The following is a 13,784-nucleotide window of genomic DNA, read 5'->3' as shown; positions in this document are numbered from 1 at the left end:
CTTTAAATTACCTGCCAGGAGGTACCCTAAAGAACAAGAGAGAGCAAACAGTTACAAAGAACTCAGCCAAAGCAGCACTGGGGAGAAGACACCATAGTAGGGTTTGAGCATGACTTCTGAAGACTGTAGCTGTAGTGAGTGGAGTACAACTGAGTGACTGTTAGATTCACTGATGTTCATGGCTTCTGCCAAAATATCAGAATTAATGACTAAAAACAACCTCTGCAACCAAGTGTGTCAGTCTTTCTTCCACAATGCACCAAAGAAGACTGAGTTAATGGTATAGCCTTAGAAAGAACTGACAAATAATTATGCCCGACAAGGGGATTATCTGAGCTCCTGTGACTCCGCTCCAAGTATAATTCTGCACTGTCTTCATGCACTTTGCCAAGAAAAGGATGCCATGTTCATGAAGTTCTACAAACTCTGCTTTGCCCATTTAAACGGCAGAAAGAAAAGGATCACTTCTCTACTATGACTTCAGGTGATGCATATCCTATCTCTAGCCATGTGTTTCAAGAATTAATGCTTATTTTAGAACAGTGTTCTTAGTTCTATACATATTAGATACTATCTTTACTTCAGACTTTTTATTAATTATATTTTCTTTTCTCGTCTACAAGGCGACAGAGTCCTGCACTTTTGAAAGAAGTTATTGGAGCAAGAAGCAGCAAAAGCATTACAGTATTTCATGTGACCGTTATCTTGTATCTAGGAACATATATGGGCCTCATCACCCTACTATCTGAGCACCTCCTGGTCATGAACAGATTTCATGGTCATAAAACACTGTGCCAATCCCATTATGCAGATGAGGAAAAGGGTAGAGTAAGTGACCTGCCCAAAGGCACACAGGAAATCTATGGAAGTGACCCTTCTCCGTGGACGTAACAAGTGCTACCCCACAGGCTGAGTGGAGACACTCACACCATTTAGCCATCACTCTAACCCTGCTGCCCCAGTGGCACAACACCACAATAATCCGTGAGTTCTGTGGGCTGTGTCCAAACTTGGGGAATGGCGGATGCCTTACCCAGCTCTCTCAAACCTCCTTATTGGCCCTCCTCCTTGGAAATGATTCAAGCAAGCATGTGCAATTAAAATAGTGCACGAAATTGACAGCTAGCCTTTCTTTAAATTAGTTTTCAAAGACAGAAACCTGCTGTCCAAAATATAGTTTCCAGGAGGAATGCATTATTTGATCTTTCCCAAGCGAAGTCTTCGAAGAAAATTAAAAAGAAAGAGGTGGCCTGTCTTTATGGGAAAGAGCAATGAGCCCAAACCATAACCACATGCTGGTAATTGCCTTCAGTGAAATTAAGAGAAAGGTGATGAAGTGAAAGCCAAACAGTTTTTCCTCAGTCTCTCTGTATCTGGACTCTACACACCTATGAGGGGGGCTGTTTTGTTCATGGAGCATCACTTCAGGGTTATGCTTGACCTAGGAAAGCTGGGAAATGTTTACTCCTCTGCCCTTGCACAGTCTCGCTCACTATTAACTAAAAAGAAAAGGAGTACTTGTGGCACCTTAGAGACTAACCAATTTATTTGAGCATAAGCTTTCGTGAGCTACAGCTCACTTCATCGGATGCATACTGTGCATCTGATGTATGCATCCGATGAAGTGACCTCACGAAAGCTTATGCTCAAATAAATTGGTTAGTCTCTAAGGTGCCACAAGTACTCCTTTTCTTTTTGCAAAAACAGAGTAACACAGCTGTTACTCTGAAACCTGTCACTATTAACTGTAACTAAATATTGTGCTGTTCAAGGCAATCCTCCTTTCAGCCTGTAGGAGCGTCAGCACTATGTTCAGGAAATGAGTTCTGTGTCTTTGGCTTCTGGAGCCACGTCACAGAGAGTGGTACTAAAAATTAAATTTGAACGTGCCTGGCTCTTACTCTGATGGTCCAGTTTTCAACAGAAGCTTGCCCTCATGCTAACAAAAAAGTGACCCTGTGACTGGGTATGAAACTACTGCCAAGGGCATGTTCATACTGGTGCAAATTGTTAATTAGACACCTGTGTAAATGTCTGAATATGCAATCATCCAATTTGCACATGACACAGCAGTAAATGTGTGCACCGTAGTGGGTGCAGTTTAATCTTTCGTTTTGGCATACAGATCTTTGCTTCTTCCCTGTTAAAATTTGGTATTTTTTCATCAGATTAAAATAGGAAAGGTGTGTTACCTGACCAGTTGAAATCCATTGTGGATCAAGTTCACTCGGTCCTTGTGGCTGAAAAGAGTGTGGTTCTGATCCAACAGCTTAATGATGTTGTCCCAGCCATTCCCTTCATAGTGCACAATATAATAGCCATTCATGTCCACATTGAATTTCACCCAGGTGACCTCTCCCTCCAGTTCTAGTGTGTCTGAATGGGAGAGATTCACATGGAAATTTATTTTTTTTACTGCATATGAAAAATTAAAATGAAAGCACAGGCAAGTATTACCTATTACAACTGTCAGTGGCTTCACCTGGGGAACTGTGAGATTTACAGAGAAGACACCTGAAAATGGAATTAGAAAGTTATTTGCTAGCCTGTAGTCCTCATACCAGAGAGGTTTTATTTTGGGGATTGTCCACACCAGACGTGGGCAAACTACAGCCCGCGGGCCACATTCGGCCCGCGGGACTCTCCTGCCCGGCCGCTGAGCTGCTGGCCTGGGAGGCTCACCTCTGGCCTCTCCCCCGCTCTTCCCCTCCCCTGCAACCGCAGCTCACTGTGCTGCCGGCGCAATGCTCTGGGCGGCGGGGCTGCGAGCTCCCGGGGAGCGCAGCTGCAGAGCCCAGCCTGACCCGGTGCTCTGTGCTGCATGGTGGCGTGGCTGGCTCCAGCTGGGTGGCACGGCTGTAGCAACGCCAGCCACTGGTGCTCCAGGCAGCGCGGTGAGGGGGGGTTGGACAGAGGGCAGGGAAGTTCAAGGGGGTGGTCAGGGTGTGGGGGTGTGGATAGCGGTCGGGGTGGTCAGAGGGCAGGGGGGTTGAATGGGGGCAGGGGTCCCCAGGGGGCAGTCAGGAAGGAGAGGGGGGGTTGGAAGGGGCAGCGGGGGGCAGTCAGGGGCAGAGGTTCCAGGGGCAATCAGGGACAAGGAGAAGGGGTGGTTGGATGGGGCAGGGGCCTGGGGGGGGCAGTCAGAAATGAGAGGAGGGGTTGGATGGGGTGGCAGGGGGCAGTCAGGGGCTGGGGGCCCAGGGGCGGTCAGGGAATAGTGGATGGGGCAGGAGTCCTGGGGGGGCATTAGAGGGCAAGAAGCAGGGGGGTTGGGATAGGGGTCGGCGGCCGGGCCACCCGTGGCTGTTTGGGGATGCACAGCCTCTCCTAACCGCCCTCCATACAATTTTGGAAACCTGATGTGGCCCTCAGGCCAAAACGTTTGCCCGCCCCTGGTCTACACAGTGCATTAGTCCACATCAGAGGGGTGTAAACTCTTGTATACACTGGCCTGTCACACATCAGCTGGCCTGAGTGGGCCTGTTGGCTTGCACTAACAGTTCCCTAGTACACATTAGTATAGTTCATTTTCAAACATTAGGGAACTTTTAGTGCACCTCTCTAGTGTGCATTAAAATGTTTACCCCTTCAGTATGGACTAGCACACTATGTAGACAAAGAGTTTAGATTGAGAATATTTCAACAGGTTGAGAACTCAGTGGGATTTATGGGATTGGTAATGGGAGACAGGTCCTTTTTCCTCTTTCTACATTGCTGGATCAAATCCTGTTTAGGCTGCTAGATCAACAGTTGTTGCCATTTTGAAGCTATTTGATGGCTTATGTGAAACTGGCTGGTGTTCTCTGTCCATTTCTCAGCAAAAAGACCAGTGACTGAATAGACTTGGGAACAAACTAAGGTAACATAATCCCTCCAAGTCAGGGTACCTTGCACAGTAGCTGGCCAGAGGCTGTGTGGAAGAATTTCCATTGCCAGTACAGGACCTCTCCCAAGCCCTAAATGCTCTCTCAATCTTTTTTTATTTGTCCCTACCTGTAATCATTTCCCAGTTTTGGCCGTGAAAATAAAGTTAATATTTGTGTGTGTTACTTAGAAGAAACTCTTAGAATTAAATTCAGTTCTTAAAGCCATCTGTATGTTTTATTGACAATGTTAGCAGAAACTCCAGCACCTTCCCCTGCGCCTCCTCCTCCCCCGCCCGTATATATTAATCTTTAGAGTAACATACAGGTCTGCCCACTAGCGTTTCTAGGAGAGCACCAGAAATTCTCTCTTGCAGGAGCTGCATCTTGTCCTCCTCAGCTAGAGACAAGAGCATGGTAAAGCAGGAAGGGGAAGTAATATAAAGAAGGGAACAAAGAGGGCTCCCCAGAGGGCCAACCCCCAACATATATCCTTAAAATTAATTTTGTTTAGGAAATACATTTCTTTTAATTGATTAGTAAAGGTCAACCTGTTGTTCAGTTAAGGCAATCAATTTACTGATTACAAAACCAATGATCAGAGTTCATTACCTGTTTTACTTTTGAATATGTGTCTGTGAACAGTGTTGGAGCTGCTGGTGACGTATGTGAGTGGGATATGCCAAAAATACCTGGGAGATAGAGAAAAAATACAATAAAGGAACATTTGCTTCCACAGAAGAAGATTGATTTACTTCATCTGTGTCTGACTAATCCTAAACTGGCGAGCAATAGAGAATGAGACTGAGTGCTAGAAATGTTAATCTTGGTATAACCATGCAGAAGTCCACACCAACACTAACGGAAATACCCCTCTCAATGAAGGATCACTTCTCTATCTGGGTTTGAAATGGCACTCTACATGCATATAAGGGAAATCTGCATATTTTAAAACACTAGCAGATCAGTTCTCTCTCCCACTGGATATTAAGTGTGTAATCCTCTCTTATAGAAGGGTAGCCTCATCCTACCTCCACTAGGGTATCAACCAAGAACACATTTCACTTTTCAGCTCTACCCTGTTCCTGTGGTTAAGTCCTCTACAGAGTTTCCCATTATATAAATTCTTGTTACATTTGCCTCTTATGTAGTCCTACCCTTACAGCCAGCTTCTGATTTGCTCCATGCCAGTAGCCAGGAAAGTGGACATCTGCTGTCCATCCTTGCCAAATCAGCAGGAACACTTGTACTATGCCTCGTTCACATACTTCATGTCACCTATTAATAAACTTACCTCCTGCCTCGGCTGACCTAATTATATTAGACAGTAATAATGTAATATCAAGCTGCCAGAATATCAGGTACCTTTTTCTATACTGGAAACTGCAGCAACAGAACAAACATAAGTAGTATTATCAAAGTAAGGTAAGTGTAGATACCTTGACTGCAGGTTAGCCCATTCAGGGTCTTCTTCAAAAACACCCTTAAGAAAGCGCTCCTGTCGCAATCTTAAGGTGTTCCCTTCGCATTTAACAAGAACCAGTGGGATCCCTTTCTGAAGCGTCCAAGTGTTCATCATCTCTTCAATCTCTGTAAGTTTCCCCATATGACTAAACTGAAATGACCATAGACAAACTATATTCAGTGACACACTTAAAAGTATCTCCCAAAAATAAATCTGAACTCATTTGGGTTTGCAGGCCAGAGAGCCAGTGCTGGCAATCTGATAGACTCTGGTTTGAGTTTTGGTTCTGGGAGCTAGCCAGGACTAAATGAGCAGCAACTTTACATGCCATTAAAGAAACCATAATGGTTCTCCCTGCGAGAGCGATGGTTATATACAAGACATCCATTTAACAAATAATGGCAAAGATGGTAAAGCTTTTACACTGGGAAGCTGTTACAGTAAGAATGCCAGTACGGGTATTTACATACATCTACAAATTCTAAAGAAATCCTTGAGAGGCATAGGTTTCCCAGTCCATCTTCTCTGCCTCCAAAAGACAGAAAGTTTTGTTTTGTTTTTGATAAATCTCCTGAATGTGTCTCAAAGAATAATCTCATGCCTAAAGCACAGAACTGGAAGACAGTAGAACTGTGTTCTGTTCCTGGCTGTGCCATACACTTCCTGTGTGACTTTGGGCAAGTCACAATATACCTAGCAGCAAGTCGCAAATGGCCTAATTTTCAAAGGTGCTGAGCAAGGCCACTAACCAAAATTTGGACCAGATTCTTGGATGCTTTGTGGCCAAGCTGTGCTGATACACCTGTATATTTCTGGGGTATTCCAGAATAAAAATGCATCATGCAATAACGTCATTCAGAAAAAGTCTGTGGTTCAATTTATTGACCAATAACATACTGTCCAGCACGTAACATACAGTGGGATTTCTTTAGTTCAAAGCCATTCCTTTCTCCTAAATTTTGGCTTGTTTTTGGTTTTTTAATTCACTCTTCCTCACTGCAACCTTATCTCTAGTGAGGAAAACAAGTGACAAGATCCACTGCTCTATAGTTTAAGTCCAGGAAGTGCATTTACTAAATGCAGCATATTTAGAATTGCTTTCTCCAGAGCCTGCGTGCATCAAGTCAAGGGCAAGCTCAGCAGTTGCCAGTCTGAAGAACTGAGATGCAAGATTTGTTTACTAAGCCCTAGAGTCAGCAGCAGGACATCTTGTCATATCATCACCTTGTCATTCTAGTGTTTTATCTTCTAACAATTTACTTACTGTACTGCTAAGAGCCCTGGAAGCTGTATAGCAAAAGTTGCCAGAAGAGAAGTCACTTTCAGAGCAGGTCTGTAAAACATAAAAGAAATGTGAATCCTGACACACGACATATATTTAGAAGAGTTTGTTTAAAAAAAAAAAACAACAAAAAACCAATAATACAGCTAAAAGAGACCAATCAAATAATTTAGTAAATCTGAAGGTACAAATGCCACTCACTAAACAAAGGGCTACTAATGACAGACCCTCATCAGTGCTTCTTAATCTCTCATTTGAGCATATTGAATAGGTATGTTTGTGCGTAGATAAATTTAACAGTGACAGACAATATATCTGATATACATTAAATTTTTCCCATGTTAAATTTGTGCTCTTATCAATATTAAAGGGGAAAAAAACAACTTAAGACCTTTTCAAAAATACCAAAAATATACAATAGAATCCTTCTAGTCAGCACCCAAATAAACGGCATGTCTGCTTAATTTGGAGGATTGCCAATGAACAAATTCAGTGTGATGATGTTCAATAGCTAATTAATGGATTAATGACACACCTTGGGCTAAAACTGTGGAGAGAATTAGGTCCATCATTGTGAAAGGTCTGTTTGTTACATTTTGTCCTGTCTGAAAGACTGTTTGCAGCTGTTTACTGCTATGAACTGGTGTTTACGGGCATAAGTGTATACCGTGCAGACTTTGGTTCATAGTATGCTCCTTCCCACTGAATTATGGCAGCTGAACAAATCAGTATTGAATTAATACGGAATTTAATTTTTTTCAATTTATTTTGTTCAGCGATAAAGTAAAACTGTAAATAAGAGAGCACGAGAGAGAAATAAAAAGTAAGGTAACAATGTTTATGAATGCAGCTCTGAGAAAAAAGGGAAGAAATTAAAGATGAAGATGTTTGATTCACCACTGTATTTTTGCAGTTTTAAACCAGCATAAGCCCATTTAAAAGTACCATATACAACTAAATAGATCATCAAGTTACACACCACTGAAAAACTGGAGTAATGCAGTGAATCAGGCCTCAGATGGCAGAAGAATGTACTTATATGATAGGGACTCATTTTTAACAGATCTCCAAAAATTAGACCGCAAGTTTTGTAGGTGCACTAATTTTCATACAACCCCCCTATGTGTATGATAATTGTTTAAGTAGGTGTAATGGTGTGACTGCAGTAGTGACCCCTTGTGGATGTTCTGAGTGCCCTGATGCGGCTACGCATCTCCTGGCAAGGAGGAAGAAGTCTCTGTCTTCAGGCTCCACAGAGGCAGCCCCACCCCAAAATGCTCTAAAACACAAAAGCAAACATAACTGACTACTGGGCCATCCCCCAGTGTTCCAGTTTTGGGAGAGGCATTCTGCCCTTTCCTTCAGGCTTGGTTCCCAAACAGTCTCTGCTCTGAGCATAGCTTGCTCCTTGAGGTCTTGCTGATCCTACCCAGTGGCATTACAGAGACAGGCCTGCTAGGCAGAGCAGTCACAAGTGAAGCTGCCTTTCTGGCCAGTCAGCCCTGAACTGCACCAGGCTCTCTCCTTTTATTCCTTCTCCAGGTGTAGCATTGGCTGCAGGTATAGCGGGGTGGGGCTAGCTGGGCCCAACGTCTCTCCTTAACTCCTTCTCTGCTGGTGTGGGACACTCTGCCCCATCACAGCAGGCATCTGCCATTCTGATTGGTACATGCAATTGTAGGGTTTGTGAGCAAAGTTTGCAGATGCATTTGCATCAGACTGGTGAAAATTTGGTCCATAATTCAATCCTTTGTACATTTTCCAGCATGAGCAGTTCCTGTGAGCCTGTGATAGTTGAGACAATCACTTTTCCATTTCCATGCGTGTCTGTGTTGCTGTATTAGAGTTTCATACTACTCATGTCCAGCACCCACTATTCAAGGAAATTTTGACCCCAGTTCCACATGATCCCTAGGGAGGTGGTAGAATCTCCTTCCTTAGAAGTTTTTAAGCTCAGGCTTGACAAAGCCCTGGCTGGGATGATTTAATTGGGGATTGGTCCTGCTTTGAGCAGGGGGTTGGACTAGATGACCTCCTGAGGTCCCTTCCAACCCTGATATTCTATGATTCTATGATCTATAAGTATATGCCTAACTTTAAGCATGGTGAAATCAGTGAGATTTCTTGTAGGCTTAAAGCTAAGCATGAGCTTTGCTGGATTGGGGCTAGGGTGGTGAAAGATAACGAGAGAGTTGTAGGCCCCATTCTTGTAATGAGCTCCATGTGGAGGAACTCCTGAGCCTGCGTGGAGCTCATGTACTGGGCCATTTATTTGGAATGTGCTGGGGGTTTTTCAGCACAGATGGGATCATCCAGATTATTTTAATGTAGTTTTGGTGAAGGCAACTGAAAAAAAATTGTATGCAGTATAATCACTAATACATTCCTCTATTAATTGCATATAAAATCCAAATTCCCTATTTGCAGCTACTGTATACATGGATATAATACAACATATTTCAACAAAGGACAGAACTTGCATTGGCCATGCTGTTCCACAAGTCATCATTCTTTGCATTCCTATAGCTGTACTTCTTCAAGTAGTGAATTATTCCTTTCTGGAACACCACCTCAGATAGGAAATCTTGGAGCATCTTCAAAATACAAGCTCCCTAAAATAGAAAAGTAGGAAGTATTCAAACAAATGATTTTACATAACGTTCCTATGAGCACGACTTGTTTAGCCAGTGATGGTTAAACTGAGAGCTTAAAGTGTATTGCTAATGTGGTATGAATAAAACAATTGCTTCAGCAATATGTACTGAATGTTTTCATTAGTCAGGTGAAAATGGGTATTCAAGACATGATGCCCAAAGACACACTGGCTGGCTCCTTGAAGCATTCTGAACTGCCACAGCTACCATGGAGACCTGTTGAGGTCAGGTCACTGGTATTCTTTAGCATAGCATAAAGGTTTTGAAATTTATTTGTAATATTATTATATTATAACTTTTGCCAGTGTCTGATTTCAGTGCTGTCATATTATGTGAAAGGGTATCCCAAAGAAAGTGGAATTGTCCCTATGGATAATAACCAAGTTCTGTAATTTTGTATCTGACAGTGGATTCTATAGACAGAAAACTGCAAACAGCTAGAGGTCATTAATGACAAAATTTCAGTACCAGCAAATGGATTCTTGTTATTTGCAGACATATTCATTAACTCCAGATTTTAGACCAAAGAACAGTCATATTACAATAATGGGCACTAAAATTCTTCCTCCTGCCTCTGTACGCAGCCATATTGACTCTGGTTAATCTTATAGTTAAGGTTGTTCTTCAACAATATAACTAATAGAACTTGGCATTTCATTATGCTTTTCATTTGAAAGACCTCAGAACTCTTTATAAAATGTAATTAATTAATGTTAGTACTACAGAGTGTTCATGCATCCACATGTTTGGGCAACTAACTAATTTAAAAAGCTATTAAAGAGGATGATTAATAAACTTAAGTCAAGAGTTCCACACAAATTCACATTAGTATTCTATCAGCTTCCAGTGGGGATCAGATACTGATCTGACTTGGTGAAAGAATTTAGTATCTAGAGTAAATGCCAATTCTGTTTCACATGGCGTAAAGTAATTTCTTCTGTTGCTTTGGGTAATAACTATCAATGAATCTGTAGTTTAATATTGTTAATATAAAGATCATAGAAGTACACCATAAAGCAAGTAATGTTGAATGTTTATTACTACTACTATCATATGTATTTAAACCTCATAGAGTTCAATGTCCCCTGCTTTGGTCTCTGAGTGTATTCAACTTTAATCCTAAACAGTTGATAAATACCCAAAATTATATTGGGTATTGGCCTTATTCTCTTGGAATCCCCAACAGAATCTCTGCACTGGAGCTGCCAGTTCTTCTGCTCTTCCAAGCAAAGGCAGCCTGAAGTTAGCTAAGAGCAGGACCACTATGTTGACTGGAAAGCCTTCTTGACTTCATCTGTATTTTATACATCTCAAAAAGCACTTGGGCCTTGTCTACATGGGACAGTTAAACCAGGACAACTTAATGTGAATTTAAACCAATATAGTTTTAAAAGTACTAACTCTTCTGTGGACACTCCTATTTTAGTAAAGGAGCCACTTACTTCCAATGATCTTAAATCTATTGAAAATCAGTTTAAGTGAAACTAAAAGAAGCCACACAAACCAAAATCCACACAATCTTTTGCATTGACTTAAACTGTATTTTGTTCAATAACTGGTTTTAGTTAAACTCATGCAACTTTCCTGTGTGGCTTACCCTGAGAAGCCAGAGTAGGCTTCAGCTTTAGCTGCTGTTGCAAAATAATAAATAAATAAATAAATAAAAGGGATGAGGGGCATCCTAATAGCTACATCGGCAGCCTGTTTTCCTTCAAGAGTACTTTATAAGAATCAACCATATGTGTTAGCACGACTATAGAGCCACAGATTATATGATTGGATTGTCCATTTTACTGCTCTTGTTGTGTGCACTCTAGTTTAAGCTGTTGAGATGGGATGGCAATTAACATATACATACTGGAAGGTCAAACTAGTAAAATATTATATATCATATAAAATACACCAGATATTTCAATGCTGATGCAACGTTTCAGGGGATCTAAGGAGAACAGGAAACAGCATAATATGAATCCACACCTACTATGATTGGTATAAGAAAGTAGTCTACTGCCAAATCACCCCATTCTGGTTCGTGTTTGCCTTCTATATTCATGATTTCTCTTAAACTAAAATCAGAATGTGCCTTCACTAGTACAACTGGAAGGATAAGTTGTATGTTACACTTAACTCTTTGGTGAGGCAAATACTGCCCTCAGGGGCGTATTGCAGTAGGCTGAGGAACTGGTATGGTTCTGCTATATGTGGGTTGGGGGCAGGATCAAGAAGCCTATGGAACAGCCTTTCCACACCCTATATGCAACATGAAGTGAGGTTCCATCCATAGCAATATAGAGCTGTGTGTTGAGTCGGCGCAGGATGCGACTACACTGATGCACTGGCCAACACTTCTACAGATGGGGGAAGGAATGCTGCTGGATTGGAAGGCTAACACATCACATGAGATGCAGTAGGGTCATGGAATGACATAAAGGGAAGAACTTTAATACACACACAACCCTTGTGGAACTCTCCCTCACACAGTCCATATATTCAGACCATACGTGGGCCAGGATTCACCCTAGTTATCATCTAGTAGTGGGGAACCCTGGGTGGCTGGAGCCAAGGGGTTAGCAGAGTGGAACCATAATAATTAATCAATTCATGGGAGGTTAGACAAATGCAGAGAGCTAATGTCAAATCTGTCATCATACTGCAAGATTCACAGTTTTCCCTCCGAACAACTGGTGTTCAGGTTGCTCAGAATTTCAAGTGTCGTGGCAGCAAAAGATCTTTTTGCATTTATGAATTGATATACAGTACCTTGTCATAGGACACAGTATCAAACATTTCCTTTATTTGAGTAGGAGTTTCTGCTGGGTTGGAGATTGGATGAGATGAATTTAATGAATCCCTTGCAATTGCACCAAAACATACATTCAGAAAGTAATCCTCCTGTGGGATGTACAGACAGTTATCACCTTCTAGACGTGATATGGATTCAAAGAGATAGACACTACATGGACAAAAATAAAACACAGTACAAAGACAGAAATGTTCATGCAAAAACCTCTTCCCTGGCATAATGATCAAGTGCGACTCCTGTACAGAAAAGATTCCTGATATATACTGATATATTTGCATGACATCTGAAAAACCTAAAAATTTGCAAACTTTGTTTGCAAGAGGTTTTTTTGCAATCTCCAAAATTTTAATTTCTAACAAAAATAGACCTGGCACAAATTCCCAGATCCAAACTCCCCAATATGTCAGTGAAGATAAGGATCATCATAATCCAAGTCCAGATCCATAACTGGCCCCTATTATAGTGGAACATCAGCTCTGCTGTAGTTAAAGGTAAATCTTCAGAAAGGCCTGAATCCAGTTTTTGAGTGTTCATAATTCACGTCAGAATTTTTCAGATTGCGTCTATACTCATTTCTAAGGGGAGCAAAAGGTTGCTATATGCTAAACCACTTTATGAATATAGTTTACAATAGATTCTCTATGCTACATAGATACATATATGCATACATTTGGAATATTCGGCTAAATGCTATTCTAGCTGGAACAGCAAACGAGCAGTGTGTGCCAGCATAATCCACAGTTGAATAAAGACTGGTGACTGGAAATCATGTACACAGAATCCAAAAATAGCCAGGCAAATTCCGTTCAGAATTTCAAGATAAATTCACTTTTGAGTGGAGAACAAATATGAGAAGTTTTTGCCTAAAGTATAATTTTTTTCAAAAAAGTGTTTAAGTGCCAGAAAATAAGGATCTAAAAAAATGCCTTCTCAACCATAACTACATTGTTGCAAGGGCCAGAATGCAATGTACCAGATAGCCTCTTATCTTTTACTGCAATTCTTTTTATAACAACAAAATTGCTTAGATTTAGGAAAGAGAGATGGAAGAAATAGGGCTTAAAAGGAAAACGAGACTAAATTTTACTGCAAAAATGTGCTTACAGACCAGGAATCAATTCTGAAGATATACTGCTGTTCTAAGCTGCAGATGCTCTCTTTGCTAACCCCTTTTCAGACAAAACATTTTGTTGTATTTTCCTGGTAGTGACCTGTATATAATTTTTCATTAGCACCCAACAGAGAAGAAGGATTAGCAAGATAGCTGTATTACTTACAATCTGCAGCTCTGAGTACGTAGCACTAACAGAAACCAACTCCATGAATCTGGCAAAACCTTCATTTAGCCAAATGTCATTCCACCATTCCATAGTAACCAGATTACCAAACCACTAAAAGACAAAATCTCAAGTAAACAAAAGGAAAATGAAACTTGGCAATTACTATACTTAGAAAGGGAGCTTTTATCTTAAGTTCAGGCACATCTATGTGCTTTATTAAGATCAAATTTGATTTATATGTCAAAGAAAATTGAACAAAGGAAGGACAAAAAGGACAAAACCAGAATTTCATGAAACGTGATGGAAATCTAAGAAAGCTGGATTTTTATTTCTGAATCTATATGCAATTTTTTAAAAAGCTATTCTGTATTCTGTCACATTTTAAATCAAAGGAAGCAAAAGATTGAAATGAGATGAGGGATGAAATATCTTCTTAC

The 13,784-nt window shown here is 41.1% G+C and overlaps 1 protein-coding gene across 2 annotated transcripts in view; it reads right to left on the bottom strand.

Moving 5' to 3' along the window:
- The window catches only part of LOC140911465 (endoplasmic reticulum aminopeptidase 2), a 37,736-nt gene that overhangs the window by 12,703 nt on the left and 11,249 nt on the right, over positions 1 to 13,784 (bottom strand). The window contains exons 8-15 of one of the 2 annotated variants that reach the window (XM_073344558.2): positions 13,345 to 13,458; positions 12,025 to 12,156; positions 9,091 to 9,222; positions 6,593 to 6,661; positions 5,303 to 5,478; positions 4,476 to 4,555; positions 2,458 to 2,514; positions 2,193 to 2,376 (exon numbers count right to left, since the gene is read on the bottom strand). In XM_073344558.2, coding sequence (XP_073200659.1) covers positions 2,193 to 2,376; positions 2,458 to 2,514; positions 4,476 to 4,555; positions 5,303 to 5,478; positions 6,593 to 6,661; positions 9,091 to 9,222; positions 12,025 to 12,156; positions 13,345 to 13,458 — 944 coding nt within the window. The remainder of the gene's footprint in view (positions 1 to 2,192; positions 2,377 to 2,457; positions 2,515 to 4,475; positions 4,556 to 5,302; positions 5,479 to 6,592; positions 6,662 to 9,090; positions 9,223 to 12,024; positions 12,157 to 13,344; positions 13,459 to 13,784) is intronic. The other variant, XM_073344559.2, reaches the window with a different exon arrangement.

This window comes from Lepidochelys kempii, chromosome 5, assembly GCF_965140285.1.
Source record: "Lepidochelys kempii isolate rLepKem1 chromosome 5, rLepKem1.hap1, whole genome shotgun sequence".
NCBI classification, from domain to species: domain Eukaryota; kingdom Metazoa; phylum Chordata; order Testudines; family Cheloniidae; genus Lepidochelys; species Lepidochelys kempii.
This window is presented reverse-complemented; position numbering and strand designations above follow the sequence as displayed.